Below are 23,487 nucleotides of genomic sequence, written 5' to 3'. Positions count from 1 at the left end.
CTCCTCCCTGTATCTTCCCATCATTCAGCCTGAACCAAATGTCGTGTGCTCCAAGAGGCCTTCCGTGGCCAGGTGCTTGGTCTCGCATCACTGTGCATCACTGCATATTGTATATGGGATGTATAGGTGCACTTCTGTATCCCTGGCTTGCAGAACAAAACTGGCATAAAGTAGGCTTTCTAAAACATTGTCAGAAACAGATATTGAACATCCCAAGTTCGGTCCCCGGTGCCTCCTAAAAAAACAAAAACAAGCAACAAGCAAACAAATGAAACCAATTCAGGGGAGCCAATGTGGCTCAATGTTGAGAACTTGCTTCCCACGTAAGAGGTCCCGGGTTCAACCCGCCCTGGCCCCAGTATCCAAAAAAAAAAAAAAAAAGGCTACAAAGAATATTTGCATACAGTTTTTTGTATGGACGTATGCTTTCATTTCTCTTGGGTGGAGTGGGATTGTATCTTTAACTTGTTAGGAACCTGCCAAACTTTTCCCAAGTGGTGGCACCATTTTGCATTCGCATCAGCAATGTATGATACTTTCAGTTGCTCCACATCTTCACCAACATTTGGTGGTATAGTCTTTTTAATTTTAGCCATTCTGGTGGGTATGTAGTGGTATCTCATTGTAGTTTTAATTTGCAGAGATATGTCTTTGACTAAAGATGTATCTTTGCATGTGTTTATTTGCTGTCCATATCTCTTCTTTGGTTAGGTGTCTATGCATTAACTTTTTTTTTAAGATTTATTTATCCCCCGACCCTGCCACCTGCACTCACTGTCTGCTCTCTGTTCATTTGCTGCATGTTCTTCTGTGTCTGTTTGTCTTCTCTTCCTTTAGGAGGCACCAGGGACCTCCGAGGTGGGGAGAGGCGCCCAATACCCAATCACTTGAGCGACCTCTGCTCCCTGCTTTGTGGTGTCTCTCATTGTGTTTCCTCATTGCATCTCTTTGTTGAGGGATCTCATTGCATCACCTTATTGCATCAGCTCACTGCACCTGCCCGTTGCATCAGCTTGCTGTCTTGCTCGTCTTCTTTAGGAGGCACTGGGAATCGAACCTAGGACCTCCCGTGTGGTAGGCAGGCACCCAGCTGCTCAAGCCACATCCACTTCCCTTGAGTAAATTTTTGTAAATGGTGTGAGGTAAGTGTTGAGGTTTTTTTGTTTGTTTTGTTTTTTAGCATGTGAATATCCATTTGTTCCTGCACCATTTGTTGAAAAGACTGGGATGAGTTTTGCCATTACTTTTCCCCACAGTGCAAGCTCACTGATCTGGCCTCTCAGTGGACCAGACTACCTTTCATATTAGAAAATGATATTAAAATGTGAATAGAACCAAGACAGTTAGATGAATAAAGAACAGTCTGTTCAAGAAATGTTGCTGGGACACTGGATATCCACATAGAAAAGAAAGAAGTTGGATTCCTGCCTCACAAAATAACAAAAATAACTCAAAATGGATCAAAGACCTAAATGTAAGATGTAAAACTGCAAAATTCCTAGAAGAAAACAGGTGTAAAGCTCTGTAACCTTGGACTAGGCAGTGCTGTCTTAGATATAACATGAAAGTACAAGCAAGAAAAGAAAAATAGGTAAATGGGACTTAATCAAAATCAAAACTTTTGTGCTTCAAAAAACACCATCAAGAAAGTGAAAAGACAACCCACAGAATGTGAGAAATTTTTTGAAAATCATATATTTGATGAATGACTTGTATTCTGAATATATAAAGAACTATTACAAGTCAATAATCAAAAGACAAGTAGCCCAATTAAAAATGGCAAAGAGGGAATCAGATGTCGCTCAAGGGACTGAGCTCCTGCCTACCACATGGGAGGTCCCTGGTTCGATTCCCAGTGCCTCCTAAAGAAGACAGCGAGCTGGCATAACAGACAGGCGCAGGGAGCTGACGCAACAAGATGATGCAACAAGACACACGAGGAAAACTTAATGAGAGACATAACAAAGCAGGGAGCAGAGGTGGCTCAAGCGATTAAGTGCCTCCATCCCACAACGGAGGTCTCGGGTTTGGTTCCCGGTTCCTCCTACAGAAATAAGGAAAATGAATAGACGCAGCAAGTACAAACAAGTGGGTGGGGAGAAATAAATAAATAAATACATCTTTTTAAAAAATGGCAAAGAATCCGAATAGACATTTCTCCAAAGAAGATATACAATTAGCACATTCAACATCATTAACCATTGGGGAAATGCAAATCAGAACTACAATAAGATACACTCACCAGGATGGCTATCATCAATAAAAGGAAAAATAACAAGTGTTGGATGTGGAGATGCTGGAAACCTCATACACTGCTCTTGGGATTGTAAAATGGTACTGCTGCTTAGGAAAACAGTATGGCAGCTCTTGAAATGATTAAACATGGAATTACCATATGACCCAGCAATTCCACTCTTAAGTATATACCCAAGAGGGAAATTAAAACATACGTCAACGCATGTGTTTGTACACAAATGTTCACAGCAGCGTTATTCAGAATAGCTAAAGGGGGGAACAACCCAAATGTCCATTAGTGTTACATGCATGCAATGGAATATCATTTGGCAATTAAAACGAAGTTCTGTCACACGCTTCAACATGGATGAACCTTGAAAACATTGTGCTAAGTGAAAGAAGCCAGTCACAAAAGACAGCATATTCTATGCTTCCATTTATATGACATGTCTAGAGTATGGAAATCCGTAGAGGCAGGAAATAGATTTAGTGTTTGCCAGGGGTTGAGGAGAAGGAGGGAATGGGGAATGACCACAGTGCGTACAGGTTTTGGATCTTTTTAGAACTACCATTAATTTAAGTGGGAGACACAGGATGGTGATTGAGGGTGGAGCTGGTTATCTGGTAATTCCTCCTGGGTGTTTGTGCTAGGATGACTGATAGAGAACGCAGGCCAGTTTTCTATAAAGCTCTGTTTCAAGTTCTATTCCCTGTTGGACTAGTATCCAGCATCTGTTACTGCAACAAAGGGGGTTTCAGGTGTAAAACTGGGGATGGATATCAAATTGCCAACGTTTTCACAGTCGCAATTTTTCTATCCTAACTACCAGGAGAGTTCTTGAATGCAAACTACACATATGGCAAGCAGCTGTATAAACACCCATTTTGGGTCAGTGCCCCAGCATTTCTGTAGCTGAGCTCAGGACAGGCTCGCCTGAGAAAGGCTGAAGCGTTCCCGGGGGAGCGCAGCCCAGCGCTGGCCAACCAGCAAGCACCCGGGAGCAGGACGAGGCCCGGGCGAGCCCCTTCCCACACTGGTCCCACATTATACAGCTCTCTGTCACCGCACAGTGACATCTGTGAAACAGCAGGCTTTGTGTTCCTGTTTCTGTACGTACCTAGAACTCACTGTGGAGTGCAGAATTAACTCAGGTGAAAGAGTCCCTGCCCGGCCTCGCGCGAGAGCCAGCCGACACACCTCATCTCTCTGGACCTCAGCTTTATCGGTGCCAAAACGTGAAATACCTGAAGCGCTTTCCAGATCAGGTTTATAACTTTCCAGTCAACCTTTACATGTGTATAACTATTTTTTCAAAGAAACGATTCTAAGATACTCTCAAATATAGTGGAAGTTGGTCTTAACTCTTTATTGGCAATTTGGTCTTTTAAAAAAAAAAAAAATCAATGTCACATACAGTAATTCACAAAACTTTTCTGCACTTGTTGAAATGTGCCGATCTTATGCTACGTGAGCTCCAGGCTGCTTTGCACCTCGTGTTGTCACTCCTGACAGCTTATCCGTTTTCTCCCTCAAACCCGTCTGGGTGCACTTCTGTCAACGGGACCATCCTTCCCCTCCACATCATCCGTGAAGGAACCGTAAATAGACGGCCCCTCATTCTCTCGCCTATCTGCCTGCTCGTCAGCCTTTACTGCGTCCTTTCTGTTCTCAGCTGTGCCCAAATATCTGCACTGGAGAGACAAGTGAATGAAGATGGGTGAAAGGAGCAATATTATCCACTTATGCAGTGAAACAACTTTTCACCCCAGCCCCAAAAGGGCGGATTGAATGAATGCCTGACCCGTTCCCAGTGCGAGCATTTCTGTTGAATTTTTTTTAACTAAAGGGAGTACTTTATTTGCGAGTGAAAGTTTCTCATCTCATCTCAAGCCCCTTTGGCCAGCGGGGGTGGGAGGGGGAGCCTGGAGAGGTTGTGTGCTGTTCTCCACTCCCCCCACTGCCCCTGTGCTCCCGGGGCTGAGCCTGGGCTGAGCCTGGGCCTGGGCTGCTGCCTCCCTCGAGTCTCCACGTTTGCAGCCTGCGCAGACCATAGACTGTCTCTGACGAGTTCCATATGGCGCAGACAGCCTGGGAGAAAAGCACAAGCTGCTGCTGGCACTTGTGAACTGCCACGTCCTCATACTGCTCCTTTACATTCTTCATACAGTTGTTATTAATTTAGGAGAATTTGAGGGCTAGAAATCAACCAGTACTTTCCACTTAAAACACTTAGGTATACATTTTCTCATAAAAATTTGTTTTGCTGAACGAATAGTTACATTTATCTGTAAACTTAAACCAGTACTAGCCCACAGTATTTGGTTTGGAATATTTTTTTGTGTTTGGATGTTTTTATTCTGAGTGTCATTCACACTCAGTGGTAATGGAAGCACTGACCTCACACGCTGGAAACATGCTAATTGATATGTAGGCTGTGTGCTTTAAAAACTGACACGTCTTCGTCCCCACAAGGCCTCCTCTGACAGGAGCTAAAGTGGGTTCCATGCAGCAGGATTTGCAGCCTTCCTGAGGGCTCCTGCCTTGGAGTGCGGCAAGGCTCTGCCCAACCTGTACAACGTCCTTTGTTGCCTTCATCTTTTGGAATTCACTGATTGGTTGTTAGCCAATCAGTGAATTTCATTTTAAAAATGAAGCTGCATCTTACTTCTGAAATGTTCCGAGTCTCTGAGCATACAGTGATTCAGTCAACAAATGAGAGAGTCAGGAGGCAGAGGCTTTGGGGGGGCAATGATGTTGTTTATTTTGTTTGTGGTGGGTTTGAGAGACAGTGTTAGGACTTTCATTTGCCTTAAGCCTCACCTCCAGGTTTTCATTTCTACATCAGGCACTGTGGGGAGGGCAGAAAGAAAACTGCATTTCAAAACTTGACCCCCAGGTCACAAAATCTCACTGTGGAGACTATGTTTATAGTCTCTCCAGTATTATCCTTTGCCCTACTCTCTGTTCTCACAAGAGCAAAAAAAGCCAGAACTTTTAAAGTTGTTGACTCAGTTGTAAATATACATGCATCTTCTGTTCAGAATCCTATAAAGTAAGTTTTGTTGTTGTCTTAATGATCTAAACATTAATTCTTAATTAATGTGTCTGTTCTCATATGCTAGATATTCCCAAGCCCTGCTGTGATTAACAGAAGCAAGCCAACATTTTCACAATTAGTATATTACATGGGGGGAGAGGGGGTCACCCTACCTTAGAGTTGCAAGCCTAAACTTTTGTGAAATTCCATTTATTTTCCTGTTTTTAGAGAGAATACTTTTGACTCTAGAAAGGTAATGAGATTCTGGGCAATTACTTCCTGAAGCCATGTGTAGCAGTTGATATTATTTATGAATTCCAAAAAAGATTCGAAGCTTGTAAACTGGTCTGTTCCTCTGGGTGTGATATACTTTGATTGTATTAAATTGAAAGGGTTTATGTTTACTTGATTACATCAAGATTAGGACTTTGATTCGAGCACATCAGTAGCACGTGACTCAGGGTTGAATCCCCACCCTCTTGGCGGGCTGGTGGAAACAGACACGCGCTCAAGAAGATACACAGAAGAAGACAGAGGAAGAGGAAAGGACTTGGTCAGTTTAGTCCTGCCAGGTGACAGAAAGAAGGCTCGAATAGCTAAAGCCCAGGAAGGGCAGAGAAGGCCTACACCAGCCGACAGCTGAGATGGGAAGAAGCTGGGCCCACGGAGCCTTCAGAGGAAGCAGGCAGGAGAGCCCAGGCAGAGGTCGCCCGCCATCTTGCTTCAACGTATGGCAACAGGCTTTGGTGAGGAAGTAACCTTGAGTTGGACCCTTTAGGGCCTTATAACTGTAAGTTTCTACCCCAGATAAACACCCTTAATAAAAGCCAACAGATTTCTGATACTTCACATCAGCACCCCTTTGGCTGACTAATACACCATGTTATCCATGAAATATATTACTGAGTTCCCATTGGGAGCCAGGCACTGTGTCACGATGTGGATGTGTGAAGGTCGTACCCAGCTCCATGTATCTGGGAGGCATCTCAGGTGGCAGCACATAAGGAGAGGTGCATTCAGGCAAGATGCCACTTGAGAATGGACTGGTTGTGAGCATCCACCATTGCTAGAGGCTAGCCTGGAAATCCTTGGGTAGAGCCTTGGTTGGAAAGGCTTTTATTTTCAAAAGTTTAGTGAGGGTTGCTGATGTGGCTCAAGCAGTTGAGCGCCTGCTTCCCACATGGGAGGTCCCGGGTTCAGTTTCCAGTACCTCCTAAAAATAAAAAACCAACAACAACAAGCAAACGAATGAAAAAAACCAACTGAGGGGAGCCAATGTGGCTCACTGGTTGAGTACCAGCTTCCCACATATGAGGTCCAAGGTTCAATCCCTGGCCGTATCTCAAAAAAAAAAAGTTCAGTGAGAGGCCCCACCCTATCAAGACGACAGAGTGAGATGCTACAGGGCTCCCAGCCCTCCCCACAGAAGCTTTGAACATCCAGCAAGATCTGGGAGTAACATCTTTCTCAAGGCTCCAGAAAACACTTAAAATACTGCAAGAACAATGCGAGAAATTAACCGAGAAAATGACCGTCTTCTGGAGCCCTGGCTAGCTCCTCCCCTGCCCCTTACTGGCCCAGCACAGAGCTGCCCATGCTCCCAGTGCGAGTCCCTGGTCCTGGTTCCAGAGGGAGCAGAGTGGCCCTCAGGCACATCTGGGAGCATGAATGTCTAGCACAGTCTGTCTGCTGGTGCCTGAGGGACTTGCTGTCCCAGAACTTGCTCCGCATGTAGAAGGCAGCTCACAGACTCTCCTTCAGAGGGCTGTGGAAAATTAGTCAAATTGCATTGCCTGGGGCAAGGGACTGCTGGCTGTGGGACAGACGGTGCAGTACTGGGACCAGGACTGGGAGGATGAGAGAAGAGAGGACATGTCCGCGTAAATGGGGGAATTCCTGGGGCCATGCCTGCATGCCCAGTGCCCCCAAATATGGGGGAAAGATCAGGGAGGCCCCTACACTTTGGCCTAGAGCTATTCTCCAAACTCATTGTGTGGATAAGCTCTGAAGAAGAACACTCACACAGGTCAATCTGCAAAGAGTGGGAAAGGTGTTTTCTTTTATCCTACTTTAAATTTTTTTTTAATTTTTTATGTTAGTTTCTAGCATTCAAGGAAAGCTCCATCATAATACTACTTGGACGCAAGCTTAAGAAACAGACATCCCAAAGTCTAAATTCCAGCAATAACACATTAAAATATCAAATGTCCAGGTTCGGGAAGCAGATGTGGCTCAAGCGATTGGGCTCCCATCTACCATATGAGAGGCCATGAGTTCATTGTCGGGAGCCTCCTGGTGAAGGCAAGCTGGCCCATGCTGCAGAGAGCTGAACTGGTGCAGCAAGATAACACAATAAAGGGAAACGCAGAGAAGAGACTGTAAGAGACACAGCAGAACAGAGAGCTGAAGTGGCTCCAGCAATTGAGTGCCTCTCTCCCACACAGAAGGTCCCGGGATTGGTTCCTGGTGCCTCCTAAAGAGAAGCTGGGAACAATAGACAAGCAGAGGGGAGTGGATTTGGCTCAGCAGATAGAGCATCTGCCTACCACATGGAAGGTCCACAGTTCAAACCCAGGGCTTCCTGACCCATGTGGTGAAGTTGGCCCACGCGCAGTGCTGCCATGTGCAAGGAGTGCCCTGCCACATGGAGGTGTCCCCATGTAGGGGAGCCCCATGCGCAAGGAGTGCGCCCTGTAAGGAGAGCCGCCCTGGGCAAGAAAAGTGCAGTCCACCAAGGAGTGGCACCACACACACGGAGAGCTGGTGCAGCAAGGTGACGCAACAAAAAGAGACACAGATTCCTGGTGCCGCTGACAAGAAGACAAACTGATACAGAAGAACACACAGCAAATGGACACAGAAAGCAGACAACAGGGGGAAGTAGGGGAAAGAAATAAATAAAATAAACCTTTAAAATAATTTTTTTTTTAAAAGACAAGCAGACATGGAGACAACACACAGCAAATGGACACTGAGAACAAAGTGAGCGCAAACAGGGAGGGGGGGAATAAATAACTTTTTAAAAATGTTCACAGGATGGAGGAATAAAATATGGATTAGAGTGGACTTACTGGTGTTCTACTATAGAACTATTGTGACTAGCAATGGAAGAAATTGTATCATTGATGTGGAGACAGTGGCCACAGTAATTGCTAAGGGTAGGGAGAGGGAAGAAGAGATGTGGTGTGGGGGCATTTTTGGGACTTGGAGTTGTCCTGAGTGATATTGCAGGGACAGATGCTGGACGTTATATATCCTGCCACAACCCACTGGATGGACTGCGGGAGAGTGTGAACTACAGGGTAAACTATAATCCACGCAGTGCAGCAGTGCTCCAAGATGTATTCACCAAATGCAATGAATGTGCCACACTGAGGAAAGAGGTTGTTGATGTGGGAGGAGTGGGGTGGGATGGGGTGTGGGGTATATGGGAACCTCATATTTCTTAATGTAATAATTTTTGTGATCTATGTATCTTTTTAAAAAAAGACAATAAATTTTTAATGTTCAGGTTTCGATGAAAGGTTAAAAAATGTTAAAATGGAAGGAATGGCCCAGGTGAAGAAGAAGATTTAAACATTAGAAATCACCCATGAGGAAGACCAGATCTGGGACATACTAGGCAAATAATTTTTTTAAATGGTCCTAAATATGCTCTCAAAGAGCTAAAGTATATCATGGACAAAGAACTAAAGTAATTGGGAAAAATAATAGATGAACACAAAGAGAATATCAGTAGAGACATGGAAATTATGAAAAGCAACCAAACAGAGCTGAAACCACAAGATAGAAATTTTAAATTCCCTAGAGGGAATTTTGTCAGCAGTTTGGCTGACAGAGGAAACTACCTGAAGATATGACAATTGAAAATATCCAGTCTGAAGAAAAGAAGGAAGAAATAATAGAAAAAAGTGAACAGAGCATGAGGAACCTGTGGGACACCATCAAGTGTACCAAGATACACATTGTGGGAATCCAGAAGAAGAAATAGCAAAAGGGGAAGAGAGAATATTCAAAGAAATAATGACCAGAAACTCCCCCAAATGTAATTAAAGACATGAATATACACATCCAAGTCACTCAATGAACTCCAAACAGGATAAGCCCAAAGAAACCTACACCACAGCATATTATAATCAAAAGGTCAAATGCCAGTGATAGAGAATTGTAAAAGCCACAAGAGAGAAGCAACATGTCACATACAAGGGAGCTTCAATAAGATTAGCTGCTGATTTCTCTTCTGAAACCATGGAAGCAAGAAGCAGTGGGATGACATGAATTCTATATCCAGCAAAACTGTCTTTCAGAAATGAGGGAGCAATTAAGACATTTCTAGATAAACAAAAGATGAAGTTAAAAAACAAAAACAAAAAAAAGATGAGGAATTTTGTCACCACTAGACCCTACAATAGAGGCTAAAGAGAGTTCTGTAATTTGGAAGGAAAGGACAATAGACAATAGATCAAAGCACACAACGAAATAAAGATCTCCAGTGAAGGTAATGTCAGGGGTAAATCTAAATTCCTGTACTACTGTGTTTTTGGTTTGTAATTCCATGTTTTATTTCCTACAGGATCTAAAAAGCAAATGCATAAAAAGTAGTGATTCAGTGGTTTTGGACTCATAATGTATAACCATGTAATTTGTGACAAGAACTACATAAAGGTGGGGGATGGAGGGATATAGGAACATAATTGTGCATGCCACTGAAGTTGGTATCAAAGCAAATGAGATTGTTATAGATTTAGGCTGTTAAATTTAAGCCCCACAGTGACTTCTTTACAAAGAAAATATCAGAGAATATGCAAACTCATAGAGAGAGAAATTGGAATGCAGGTTGCTAGGGGGTGGGGGCAGGGGAATGAGGAGTTAATACATAATGGGTGTGGGGTTTCTGTTTGGGGAGATGGGAGTTCTAGTGGTGGATGGTGGTGAGGGCACCACAACATTGCGAATGTGATGACGCTCATCTCAACCACTTGGGAGTGGACTTGGGAAAATATATGTTGTGTATATGTTCTCACACACACACACAAAAGGCAACTAAAGAGACCATGAACTGTATCGAATGAAATACATGATCCTGGATGGGTTCTAGCAAGGGAGGAAAAAAGGCTCAAAAGGATGCTGAGGGGAGGGGATGCGGCTCAAGCATTTGAGCTCCTGCTTCCCACATGGGAAGTCCTGGGTTCAGTTCCCAGTGCCTCCCAAGAACAAAAACAAACAAGCAAACAAATACATACCAACTCAGGGGAGCTGATGTGGCTCTGTGGTTGAGTGCTGCCTTTCCACACAATGAGGTCCTGGATTCAATCCCCCTGGCCCTGGTACCTCAAAAAAACGGGGGGGGGGGGGGGAGGGGGAATAAGGGGGGAACATTGGGTCATATAAAAAAATGAAATATAGCCTGTAAGCTCATTATCAGTGTTAAATCTCTTAAAACTTTATACCTGCTCTTAAGCTGGTTAAATGAGTGAATATCCTTGTTCTTAGGAAATGTAGAGGGCAGTATTAAGTGTTGAAGGAACATGATGTATACGGCCTACACTCAAGTGTTCAGAAAATGGTTGGATGAATAGATAGGAAGGATGATATGACAAATGTGGCAAAATGTTAAAACTGGTGGATCTGAGTACTTAGAGGGTAGGGATATGTTGGAGTTCTCTGTATGGGATTTCTATTGCTTTTTAAACTGTCCATAGGTTTGAAAATAGTTCAAAATAAAAAGTTACAAAATTTTTTTTAAATGTTCAGAGAAAATGGTAACTTTACATCAGTGGAGAAACCTGGCAGACGCCACCTGGACCAAGTGGTCAAGGTCGGCACCCCTAGTGGTGGGTCAGGTCCACATCACGTAGCCCTGACACGTGAGGAGGCACTTCACCTCTGTGTCCTTCCTCCCAGGAGCACGTAGCCCCAGACTAATTGTGGGAAAACATCAGACAAACCCACACTGAGGGACGTTCTACAAAACATCTGCCCAGTAGTCTTCAAAACTGTAAGGGCATGAAAAACAAGGAAAGATTGAAAAAGTGCCTCAGATTGGAAGAAACCCAGTAGACATGACAACCAAATGCAGTGGGGGATCCTGGAACAGAAAAAGGACATCAGTGGAAAAACTGCTGAAATTTGAATAAAGTCTGAACTTCAGTTAAATAGTCCTACAGCAATGTTAGTGTCTTAGTTTTCACATGTATTTCCTGCTGGTGTAAGATGTGAACATTAGGGGAAGTTGGGTCCTTGCAACTTTTTGGTAAATCTAAAATTACTTCAAATTTTAAAATGTATTAAGAAAAAAAAAAGAAGTCCAGTAAACATTGGGAAACTGGAGGAGGCCGTGCCAGCGGTGGAAAGCTCAAGCGTAGCGGGTAGAGGTGAGCAATAATGGAAGGGAGCATCGGTGAGGCCGGCAACAAGCGGTCAGGAGACAGGGCCGTGGTGCCAAACACAGGAGGACTGGGGCCCTCCGCCAAGGCGAAGCTTTCCAAGAGCAACAATGATGTGCCAAGGCATCAAGATGCCCGAGGAAGAGATGAACGAATGGCATGTTTAAAATTTAGAATTTAAAGGAGAATGTAGAAAACGCCTCAAAAAGTTTTCCCTTCTTTCCAGTCAGTCCTATCAGAACAGTGTCCATGCTGCCAGCCTCCCCATCTGTCACACAGGCAGCGCTTAGGGTGTGAACAGAGCTAAGGGCTGTGGGAGCCACAGCTGGACTTGGTGCCAGAAGCCTCCAAGTCCACCGTGAAGCAAGCTGCTACAGCAGGAGCACAGGACCACGGCACAAGAGAAACTTCCAGCAAGCAATCCCTGTACTGCGCAGCACAGAGTCCAGAATGGGCAAATAATCTCCTTGCACTTACACAGAATCCAAAAGGGTTGGAGAAGTCCCATCATGGCCAGTGTCCCGGAGTGGCTGAAAACTGCTCCAGGTTGGGGCAACAAATGCAGCTCTGCATACCCCACTTTGCAATGGAAAAGAGCCCAATCTATACGAAAGGTGGTTTTTATCCACCTCAGGAATAGGGGCCTTGCCGCTGAGAATTCCTCTTCTGATCAGCATCTGAGGCTACTGGTTCCTCATTTCCAGATATAAGGACTGGCCCTTTCATTAAGCTTAACATCTCCCCCAGGTTGTGGAAGGGCACACAGTAGAAAAGGGGGGGGTGCATACGGAAGGTAGGAAGGCTGGCCGCTTAGCAGGTCTCTGTGACTTGTGACTTGTGTCACACCTGTCTGCAGAGGTATGCGGCTGCCCCCCACTCTGGGCCCATGGCCACTGCCTCAGCTCTTGGTTCCTCCCGATGGATTTCTTGTAACCAATTTCTTTTCCACGTTCAGGAAAAATACCCAGATACAGTGCAGCTCCCTGAAGGTGCCTCCTCCAGCTGCATGGGGATCCGGAGCGCCAGTCAGCCTGGGTGAGTCCCCAGCACAGAGGCTCTCCCCCAACTGAGCCCAAGGCCACCACCCCTTGGGCCTCCTTGTCCTGGGCACTGGTCACTGCTGAGCAATCCCTCCCCCTCCTCCCTCGGTGCCAGGTGTAGAGCCCGCACTCTTGGGCAGCTCCCTTAGCCTCTGGACCTTCCATTTCTTGCTACCAATATAGGTAGAGAACAATGTAAAGCACCAGACTGATAAGCTTCAGCTTGGTCGTGCACGCCTACTGGAAATGTGCAGCACACGGTGTGGTTATGAGACCAGCCATGAGGGTGAGAAACCGGGAGCTATTTGTTTTGGTCACTGTTGCTGGTCCCAGAACCAGGCTCAGTAAATATTACTGGAGAGAGGAAGGCGGGAAGGAAGCGGCATTTCTCTTACAGAGGCCATGGGGACGGGCTTCAGGGGCTGATGAGCTGAGCCAAGGGAGGGAGGCCAGGAGAAAGTGCAGAGCTACCCTAGTCAACTGTTATTCCAGAAATGGCAGAGAGGAAGCCAGGGGTGAGCAAGTGGGCAAGGAGTACTCACTGGAGAAGTTTAGCAACAGAAATAGGGGAAAACAGGTTCCTAAGTTCAGGCCAATCAAAGCCCTTTTCCCTTCAGCTGCCTTTGTACGCCTTCCCCACACCATGTGCTGCCCAGAGCACCAGTTCTAAACTGTTTTCTCATTTTCTTGTCTTTATATATGTACATATGTATTTATGTATATGTGTACTTTTATAGCCTGTCTAAAACATGTTTTTGAGCCTTAAAATGACCGTCTAGGCTTCTGGGACTTGCTTTTGTTCAACATTATGTTTCTAAAATTTCCTTCTGGTGTCGCATGCCAAGCCGTAGTTTATTCATTTTCACTGCTTATATTCCATTAGGTGAATATACTAAAATGTATTTCTCTAATCTGTAGGTAGAGCACTTTGGTTATTCAGGTTTCTGCTGTCATGACACGATTGTCCACATCTTCCTGGTGCACATGTACAATACTTCCCTTGGGTATATACCCAGGAGTAAAATCCCTGTTACTAGGGTAGGTGTGTGTTCAGCTTTAGGTCAATACCAGATTATTGTCAAAGTGGTTTCATCAACTTATAGTCCCACCAGAATTTATAAGTTCCTGTTGCGCCACATCCTCTATACATCATTTGTAATGTCATACTAATTTTTGCTGGTCTAAATGGGTACAAAATAGTACCTTTTGTGGTCTCCATTTTCATTTTTTAATGACATTAAACATCTTTTCATGTTTAACTGACCAGACAGTTTTCCTCATCTGTGAGTGGATATCCTGATTGTTCCTTTTTTTATTTTCTTCTTGCAGGTTTGAATTAGTAATTGTTTGGAGGATACATATAGATAAAGATGGGAAGGTGTCACCAAAGCTGGATCTTCTAACCAAAATATCACAGCAAGGTAGTCTGAAATTTAATGTAGAGTCTCTTGGTATAGATGTTCTGAGCTAATTTATTTATGTGCTAAATACTTATTTCATCTAGTTCCCATGGCAATCTAATTAATGTACGTTTTACATCAGTTTTAAAAATATTTTTATCAATGATCACTCAGAAAGCATGGGGTGGGGTGCATCAAAGGCCCCCTGGGGCTGAATCCATGAAGGAACTGCTCTGTCTCTGCCTCTAGCATGAAGGCTTGGCCCTCTCCCTTGAAGGCAATGGTTCGTTTAAGAGCACCCTGCGGATGGAATTCTGCAGGAGTCGCTTTCAGGGAGGCCCGTCAGGAGGGTGGTCCCCCAAGCTCTTGGGGAGTGACAGTGGTGAGGCAAACACTAGGAGGAAACACTAAACCCGAAGCCCGTCACAGGGAAGTTTCTTACCTGGTTTATGTTTCCTTTATAGCCCTGGAGCTGGACAAGAAGAAAGTTATAGAAAGCGCTCCTCACAGCTTCCGAACCCTGCTGGGTGTGCTTGGAATTGAAGCCGCTCTAGAAAGCCTGATCAATGCATTTTGCACAGGGAACTAGTTCCCAAAAAGTGAACACTGTGGAAAGAAGATGCTGCACTAGGCAGTTTATAATTTTATTGAATATAAACATTTGCTATTTTCCGTTTAGAAACCAAACCCTTAAAACATGCTATCTATGCAATTATGGCACAGTATATATAAATTGTCATGACATGAAAAATAAATATAGCTATTTAAATACAAAATGCCAAATAAGTGACATGTATAGTGTATTTTTTAAATAAGCTTAACATTTGAGTCAGTGTACCAGGAGTGGTTATGCATCCTCGTAAACGCCTGGAGAGGGGCTCTGCACACGCGCACCCCAGCCGCCACAGCGCAGCCGGGCACTGCTCTGCCAGCCCGGGCTTCCCCGACACCGCGCCCCGGCAGCGAGGGCATTCCAGAGGGGCAACCTGCTGCTCTAGCCTCGCTTTGAAAATGTTTCCCAGATACCCCACATGAAACCCTGTGTGTTCCAGGCCCTTGCGTTCTGCCCTCTTCGAGTGCGTGGACGTCTCTCGGAGACTCCCCGTCCCGTGAGGAAAGCAGCACTTGGAGGCATGTACTTGTTGAGCGTCACCCAAAGAGTCTTCTGACATTCACTTTTCTTGGTCTTCCACAAGAAAAAAAGCAGAGCTGTTAGCTTTAAAAAACATACAGTAAGATGGCAAGGAGAGTGCTGTCCCCTTCACACTTGGGCCTTAGCACCCACCCCACCACCAGAGGAAATCCCTTTTCACAACAGAGACGGTGTTCTTTATTAAAGACTGACGGAGTGTAAGTGTTGCCACCCACAGCTTTAAAAGTGCTGTAATAGTCCTGGCTGCACTAAGCACCTCGGCCACCCACTGCAGTTGCTATTAGAACGAAGAAAAACCATTGTTTTCAAACAGATGAGTACCACAGACAGGGAAGGAGCCATCAAGCTGGAGTCTGAGCAAATGCAGCAGGCCGCAGGGTCAGGGTGGAGGCCAAGGCAGCCTGTCTTGGCAGGAAAAGCATCCACAGCAGCAGCACCGCCAGGCAAGGCCCTGCTCGGGGGCTCGCCACAGCTGCGACTGCGGGGCCCACGCCAGCGCAGCCCAAGGCCGGGTCTGTGAGTCAGGGCAGCAGGGGGAGAGGCTTCCTCTATTTTCTTCTTCCCCCAAACAGAGCTGTTTGTTTTAGTACAGAAACTCTAACAAGCCCCGGGTGGAAGCTGCCCAGAAGCAGGCAAGGAAGGCCAGCGGAGCCGCCCGGCCCAGCCTGGAGTGCCCTGGCCAGCACGTGGCCTCACTGCAGGGGTCGCGCCATCCATGCCCCACAGACGGGCAGCAGGGTAGCATCGTCCTGAGCGGGGCGACCTCAGCCTCAGGCCAAAAGCAATGAACCACCTCAAGTTACAAACAACACAGAGACAGGGAGCCAGCGGCCTTGCCACTCTAGACATCTGCAGCCACTGTCTTCAGAGATCTCCAAAGGCCCCGTGTACAATTTCAAAAGACCAGATCTTGGAGAGGAATGCACACACTGCACATGTACTAGATGTATACGGTTTGAAATACAGGAAGGTAGCAATAAAGTGTCCAAATGTGTAGGTATCTTTTTGCGCCTCTTGAGTGCAGAATAAAGATGCCATATTAGGAGAAAAATGAACAACAAATTCTAAAAGAGCTGGCTTGACTCAAACAAGTATAATACTCAAGTTACCACAAAATTTCCCACAAAAATTTACAATCAGCAAAATATTTTCCTCATTTTTTATGTAGAATTTTCATACAATTCCATGGTTTCACTAAAACTATGTTACAATAAGCCTTCATTAGCCCCTCCAAGTCATATAAATAATCAATCTGTATAAACTACCATAGAATAAAAAACTGAAGTCAAGGTTCCAGGCAGTTTTCATAGCAGCTGGGCACACTTTTGGTGACTCCAAGAAGAAACCTCTCGGCGCCAACCACGAGGAGCTTGTCTTCAGGAAGCAGGGCCTTCCGCCAGCACCCAACTAGGGGAGGGGTCCCAGAGCAACCCAACACCAGGACCGTGGGGCTCACAAACACCCCATGTCTCAACGCAAACCAGAGGGAGGTAAGAGTCCCTGGGAGAAGGGGAAGGACTTGACGTGCTGGCTCGGGCAGAATCGGCTGGAGGCGCCTAGCACCTGAAACGTCAGAATGCCGAGGCTACAGAAGCCCGTCCCAAGCGCAGCGCCCACCCCAGCCCACTGGCCACTCGGCGAGCTGCAGCTCTGCCTTCAGTCTCTACAGCAGCAAATCCAGGGGGGAAAGAACGCCTTTTCTCTCCTTAAAGTGGAAGATAAACTCGTTGGGGGAGGGGGGTAAATGCGTGAGCAAGTGGTGTCCATCACTGATCTGGGTCTCCACCTCCCGCTGGCCCTGTGCAAGCACCACAGGGACTTCCAACAGCCACATCTCCACAGGGACCCTGAGTCTAGACTGCTCAAAACAGTCGTCCACACTGACCAACACTCTCACGCTCTGCAGTAAGGAATTGCCTAGAAACCTGTTTTCAACGTGTGGCTTGCATTTAAAAAGTAACCATGTAACTCAGCTAGGGAAAAATTCCAGTAGTAGCCATGTTTCCTTAAAAATCCAAACTGTAAGATGTGTGTGATAATTCAAGTTTTCTAAGTTAGTATAGTGTCAGGAGATCCAAACCTTGGTTCTTAACAATAAGGCTTTTTGCATTACAGAATTAGACATGAGCCCTGGTTGAATGAAGAATTACCCAGAATGTCTTCCCAGTGCTTCACGGACGCTGTTTGAAGAACATGGAGGCCATCTGGGAACGAGCACATTGCTGGGTTTGCATCGATACACCGCTTCTCCTGGAAGATGCGTCTAGTGCTACTCGATTCCATGTTTCTGAGAAGCAATTATACTTCAGCAAGGGTTAAAGCAAAAACATTCACAGCCAAAGTCCCCGAACACACCAGAAAATAGCTCTATCATTAAGCTTTCACATTCTATGTTCCAGTCCAAAAATACTGCAGGAAATAAGTTAGACCTTATGGAGAACTAATGTGCAATCTTCATTTTCCTTGAACCTAGCTGACATCACAGCGTCATCTTTGGCATGTACAGTCTTTGAATAATAGTTGACTATCTTGCCATCCAGTTTGTACTGATGAGGGATGCTTTCATAGGGCTTCAGGTCAAGGTCCAGCACAGAAACCGAAAAGGCAAATCTGGATTTTGATGAAGGGACAACGGGCCTTTGATCAGAGCTGGAAATACAAAATGCAATCCTCAGAATACACAAACCTTCCAGAGCCTCTCACCCCAACTCACAAAAAGCACTCATGCTGTGTGTACCACTCCATCTGTGTCAGCTGTGTGCATTAGCCCATGAAGAAGTTTCTCCAAGGCAGGGGGCCTGCTGTGCTACAGGCCAGCGCACCATAACACAACAAAGAAATTACCTCGAATGAGGAAGGGTTAGCGGACTGACAAAGATGGAAAAACAATTATGCAGAATATGTGTTTAATATCCCCCATATCCCAATGGTATAAACGAATGCTGAAAAAGTCACTTTATCATGAGCCAAGTATTACAAAACCAAGGGAAAAGGAAAAAAGCGGGTTTGGCCATTCAACAGCTGAATGGATGGAATAATGAGAACAGACTTCTCTTTATGAGCCTTTTCCCCATGTCTGGTGAGAAACTTATGTTCCCTTATGCTTTTCACATTTGGACAGAGAGACTTGGTTTCGTGTTTCTCATCTCAAATCATATCTGCAGTGCTTTGTATGTTTTCTTAGAGCTTAGCTTTGAGGGTTTTTTCTGTTTTGTTTTGTTTTTAATTTTCAAGCATTGGGTTACTCATATGCTTGTACCAAAATAATCTGAGTGTCCTGAATCTTGTACGAAGATTGCTGTGTATCACACTTAGCTTTCAGAGTGCTTTGCACAATACTAAGCATTCAAATGACTGGTCAAATAAATTATATAAACTCAGTTTAGCCCAAGAATTCTGGGGTCATGATTTCCCCATACTTACTACTCTTTTAGATTCAGAAAACAACATTAAAACACACAAACACACCAACTCTGATAGCTTCTGCCTGGGAGTGGGAAGGAGTCAATAAATATTTTCATGTTTTGATGATGCTAATCTGAGGCCCACAATCACACTTAATGGCCTTTACAAATTCCTGCTCCAGAATCTTGTTTATAGGAGAAATAAATAATTGGCTCAGCTGCTAGAATCACTACCTATTCTCTCCAGAATAGTAAAGAACAACAAATAACACATTTGCAAATCAAGGTCCTGCTTCAGCCTTGTACTCTCTGAGCTGGGAAGGGCCTGGGACTATCCTGGCCAGCCCTATTCTTACAGGCAGAGCTGCTGTCACCCAAGGCCACCAGGCCAGAAGCCTGCTCAGCCCTGAGGCCTGAAACCTGAAGCTCAGTGCACCTGGGCTGGGACAGTTCACATTTCTGGCATTTGACAGAAACTACATATTTTTAAAGGACACCTCAATTTCTCATGTCAAATGCCATGATAAATGCCATGACATAAAGATGGTAAGGATTTTTTTTTAAGAAGAAACCCTTCATGTGGAGACTGGCGAAAGCACGATCTGATGGCACTGGTTCCCACCACTCCACAGGAGCCAACAGCAGCAGTTGGCAATTCAGGCCACTCCTAACAAATAAAACTTCTTTTCTGACACTCATCTGCCCTGGGGCTCAGACTTGGAGGGATCTCCTAGGACGAGCATCCCCGGAGCCAGGCTTCCCCTTGTGCCACGGCCGTGAGTGCTCTCCTGGCAACTTCAGACACTGGAGAGGGGTGACTACATTCCACCTGGAGGAGCGCCCCATCCCCGCCTCTGCCTGGCATGTGTCTGTTCTGGGGCACTGACCAACTGGGAGTGTGACCAGGGAGCAAGGCTGCCGGGAACAGTGTCATTCAAGGCATGGCAAGGAACTGGGGTAGAGCACACTGAGGCCAGCAGCTGCTGCCCCGGGCTGCGCTCAGAGCAGCAAAGACAAGCAGTAGGAGTCCCAGAGACAAAGGACAGTGTCTGGGCTCTGGTGGACCACCACCTGTCACAGCCATCCTACTTCCCACAGGCTAAACGCCTGCCAGTGACGGTGGAATCCAGCTCAAGATCATACTCTTTCTTTTCATGACAGGGCAGACAGAGCAAAGCAGGCTGAAGAACCCTTAGTTTAGTCGTTTATTTTAGTTGATGTGATAAATGAAAATATAATTCATCTATTTGTGAGCTGTAGATTGTTTATGAATATAAATTTAGTCTAAGGTTTTGTACCCAAGAGAACAGCATCGCGAGGATGCAAAGATGACCGTGACAATTTCTAGCCTTGGTTTGTCTCTGATTTTGCCATAAGGGGGTGGTGTGGGTGGGGTCACCTCTCTGTGGGAGGCTTAGAGCCAGGGCACCTTTGCAAGGAGAAGCAGAGCAGTGACCTTGCCGCAATCAGAACTCCTGACAGCCACACCCCGAGCCAAGAGCCCCTGCCTGGGGTGCTCACCTCCTTCAAAGGACCCCTCCTCTCTATGCCAGTGAGACCCTAACCTACTCTTCCCCCACGCCGGCTTCATTTCCCTGACACCTGGGCTGCCCCACGCGTCCTCTGCAGTCCCCTCCCCCAGATGCGGCAGGGGCTGTCAGGTAAGTCCTGCCTCCTCCGGCCCACCTCTGGCCCCCGCTCCCGCCATGGCCCTCCTTCTGCTCCACGCCCTGCCTCCCTCAGCGTCAGTGCCAAAGGCGGGCTTTGTGAGAGCTGGTCTCTCACGGGGACCAGGTCACAGCCCTTCTGGAATCAGAGCCCACCGGAGGCTGCCCTGCACCTGAAGTCGTTTCACCCTTTCCTTCCTCTTCAGAATCTTCTGGAAATGATGGTCAGAATTTCTTCAAGGCATCCCATCCCTCTTCAACATTCTACATTAACTTCCTCCAAAATCTAAAGTACACATCTGCTGGCAAAACTTTTCAAATACAATGCTAATATATTTTTTTAACATTTTGAGATTACGTGATAATCTCTCTTAAGCTACTGCTTATCAAACACTTGAGACTGGACATGCTTTCCACCATACTATCTTTTGTCTTTAATTTGTGTTTTACCTCATTTCTTTAACTATAATTAATATTTATTACAGAATATACAGGAAATACAGGAAAGTGTAAAAGCTGCCGACAGAGCAGCTTTGGTCCCTTTCTTCACTATCTTCTGCAGTCACTGAATGTGCCTCTAATGGCTTGGGAAAGCGCTCATGCTCAAATGTTAAATGATAAAAAGAGGTTACAAATTTATAAATAGAATAAGCAAGTGACTGCCTCATAATTTAACCATTTCCTTATTTTTAACATTTAGTGGTTTTCAAATTTTTCAAATCAAAATAATGCTGCAAGAGGCATTCTAATACAGTACGGGGGCCTCTGGTGATCCCACAGATATGAATTCCTGAAAGTGAAATCATGGGGACAAGAAGTACTGTAAAAATGTGCACTCTAGGACTGAGCGTGCCATTATTACCTCAATTTCTTCACATTGAGTTTTCTTTTTTTTTACACTTATTATTAAAAAAAAAATCTTGGCCAATTTGACAAAGGCAAAGGGGAGAAAAAGGAGAAGGATGTCGTTTTAAAGCGGTTGGGCTGAGCCCTTTCCACACATCTTGCCGTTTACATCTCTCTGAGTTGCCCGTTGGTGCCCTGAGCCCCTGCCTCCTCACTGTTCCCGTCACAGCCAATCCACCAACCCGTCTTTCCCAGCTTTCTTCAGCCAAGGCTGACCAGGTGTGGTGCCTCGTGAGTGGTGCTGCCCTGCGTCCACCCCAAGCCTGGAGCACCCCATGGCCTCGGGCCCCCTTCCCTCTCCCAGTGAGTCAGTTTCTGCTGCCGCCAGGGCACAGTTGAGGAGCCTGGACCCTCAGCTAAAGCCCTTGTGCTGTGTCTGCTTTCTACCCACTGCACCAGGACTGAACGACGTGCAGCCCCTGGAGGAAAGAAATCCAAGTCTACCTGCAAATCCCACCCTGCCTTTAGCCTTTGAACCAATCTTTTCTGCATCTTTATCAGAGCCCCCTGCATTCAAACATTCCCGTTTCCTAACTGCATCCTTGATACAGGAAGGTGGGGGATACAAAGGACTCTGTGGATTTTCTCCCACAAATTAATTATTAATCATAACTAAACACTGAGAATATTTTCTTAAGCTATAATAGGATTTTTTCAACTACATTGAACAACGTTTGTTTGCTTTTCAGTTATGCCTGATAAATGCTTCCTCAGTACCTCTTCTTGGAAAGTGGACAATTCTGTGCCTGCCAGGACTCCCTGGAGACAGTTTAGTTCAAAGGCATGAGAAAAACTCATGGCCAGCAGCCAGCAACAAAGGTCATCCTGACCCAGAAAAATATGGAAGATTAATAATCATTGGGAAGAATGCAAAATATTTAGTAAATACTTTGTGTGGAATGTGGCACCCCTGAAGACAAGAAATTACTATGAGAAGATCAAGGCTATCTAATTACTACAAGAACACCAGCAGGCTCCGCCCAGGACTGGATGGCAGCAGTGAGGTTCAGGGCTAAACCAGAAAGAGATGCTGCAAATCCCGTGTAAGTTACTCAGAAGGAGCAGCAGCAAAAAAACAACAACAAAAACAAAACCACTGTTTTAAAAGGCTTCTACATGACTGAGATGGCTGTAAAGGTCAGAAAATCATGCTGCTATGGTAGAAAATTGAGGAACAAAGCTCTTGGAAACCTCCAACACCTCAGATTTCAGAGGACTCCTGATGGGGTTTGGGGTTTTCTTTGAGAGAGGGGAATTTGTACAATAATATCCAAACTGCTTCAAAGTCCTTATATTTTCTTAGAGAATAATACTAGTTTTTACTTTAATAAAACAACCATTTTTAGTTATCCTCCATAAATGTCTTTTGGATGGAATTGCAAGCTCATAGAAAGCAAGAGTTAAGCCCCTTGATACTGAGGCGGCCTTGGCGATCAGCCTCTGTGAATACATGCGGTCCTGTCAGGGGGTCTAGAAACACGGGAAAAGTGGTAATTTTGTAAATACCAAACAACTCCCACGAGCCCAGCCTGGGCACCCCCAGCGGCCCTCACCTTTCGTCCTGCAGGCGCGGGGAGAGGGCGATCATGATGGAGCAGTCCTTGGCGGTCATGGCGACGCGGTACTGCTGGACCTGCAGGGGAGGAGAGGTCAGCGCAGGCCCCGACGGAGCCTCCAGGAGGCACCGCTGGCCCTCCCAGCTAACAAGCCACGTCTGGAGCCCGTGAGGGCTTATCAGGGCAGTCGGCCCCCAGGCAGGAGGCATCAAGAGCCCCTGGCACACAGCCCAACCCCAGAGGACGCCGCTCCATGGCAGCCCTGCCCTTTGACTTTGTCAATGCAAGAAGTCTATAGACTCCTAATTCCAAACCCTGGAACTTATTACTTAGTATCTGTCTTCCATGTGTCTGTCTTTGGAAGGAGAACAGGAATCCTCCTCCCAGGCTGGAAGCCCAGGTCTGTTGGTGCATTGGGGTGCTGCACACCAACAGTGCTGCACGAGCCTTCCTCCACACCAGGAAGACACACAGAGGCTGCTGAGCAGGGCACAGCTTGTAACAAAAAAGGCCGAAGATAGCCTCAGCGTGCACCAGGAGACTGCTTTGGGAGGTGAGGCCCTACCCAGAAGCTGGAATACTACACGGCCGTCACAAAGGAGGCTGTAGGAAGAAGAAACCTTGGGCCTGCAACCCAAAGAAGCAGGCACTGCTAGCATTTGCATTTTATAGATGAGGAAACACAGAGTAACTTGTCCAGCT

General features: G+C 45.8%; 2 protein-coding genes across 2 annotated transcripts in view; one reads left to right on the top strand and one right to left on the bottom strand.

The window, feature by feature from the left end:
* The window catches only part of CENPP (centromere protein P), a 431,610-nt gene extending 412,974 nt beyond the window's left edge, over window positions 1–18,636 (top strand). Inside the window, exons 6-8 of the mRNA XM_058301476.2 lie at window positions 12,615–12,694; window positions 14,029–14,120; window positions 14,564–18,636. Coding sequence (XP_058157459.1) covers window positions 12,615–12,694; window positions 14,029–14,120; window positions 14,564–14,688 — 297 coding nt within the window. The 3' untranslated portion in view covers window positions 14,689–18,636. The remainder of the gene's footprint in view (window positions 1–12,614; window positions 12,695–14,028; window positions 14,121–14,563) is intronic.
* IPPK (inositol-pentakisphosphate 2-kinase) overlaps window positions 14,720–23,487 on the bottom strand; it is a 67,498-nt gene continuing 58,730 nt past the window's right edge. Inside the window, exons 12-13 of the mRNA XM_058301472.1 lie at window positions 22,783–22,862; window positions 14,720–17,901 (exon numbers count right to left, since the gene is read on the bottom strand). Of these exons, the coding sequence (XP_058157455.1) occupies window positions 17,676–17,901; window positions 22,783–22,862 (306 nt within the window). The 3' untranslated portion in view covers window positions 14,720–17,675. The remainder of the gene's footprint in view (window positions 17,902–22,782; window positions 22,863–23,487) is intronic.

Source organism: Dasypus novemcinctus, chromosome 8, assembly GCF_030445035.2.
Source record: "Dasypus novemcinctus isolate mDasNov1 chromosome 8, mDasNov1.1.hap2, whole genome shotgun sequence".
Classification (NCBI taxonomy): domain Eukaryota; kingdom Metazoa; phylum Chordata; class Mammalia; order Cingulata; family Dasypodidae; genus Dasypus; species Dasypus novemcinctus.
The sequence above is the reverse complement of the archived record's forward strand: the minus strand, read 5'-3'. Positions and strand labels throughout refer to the sequence as shown.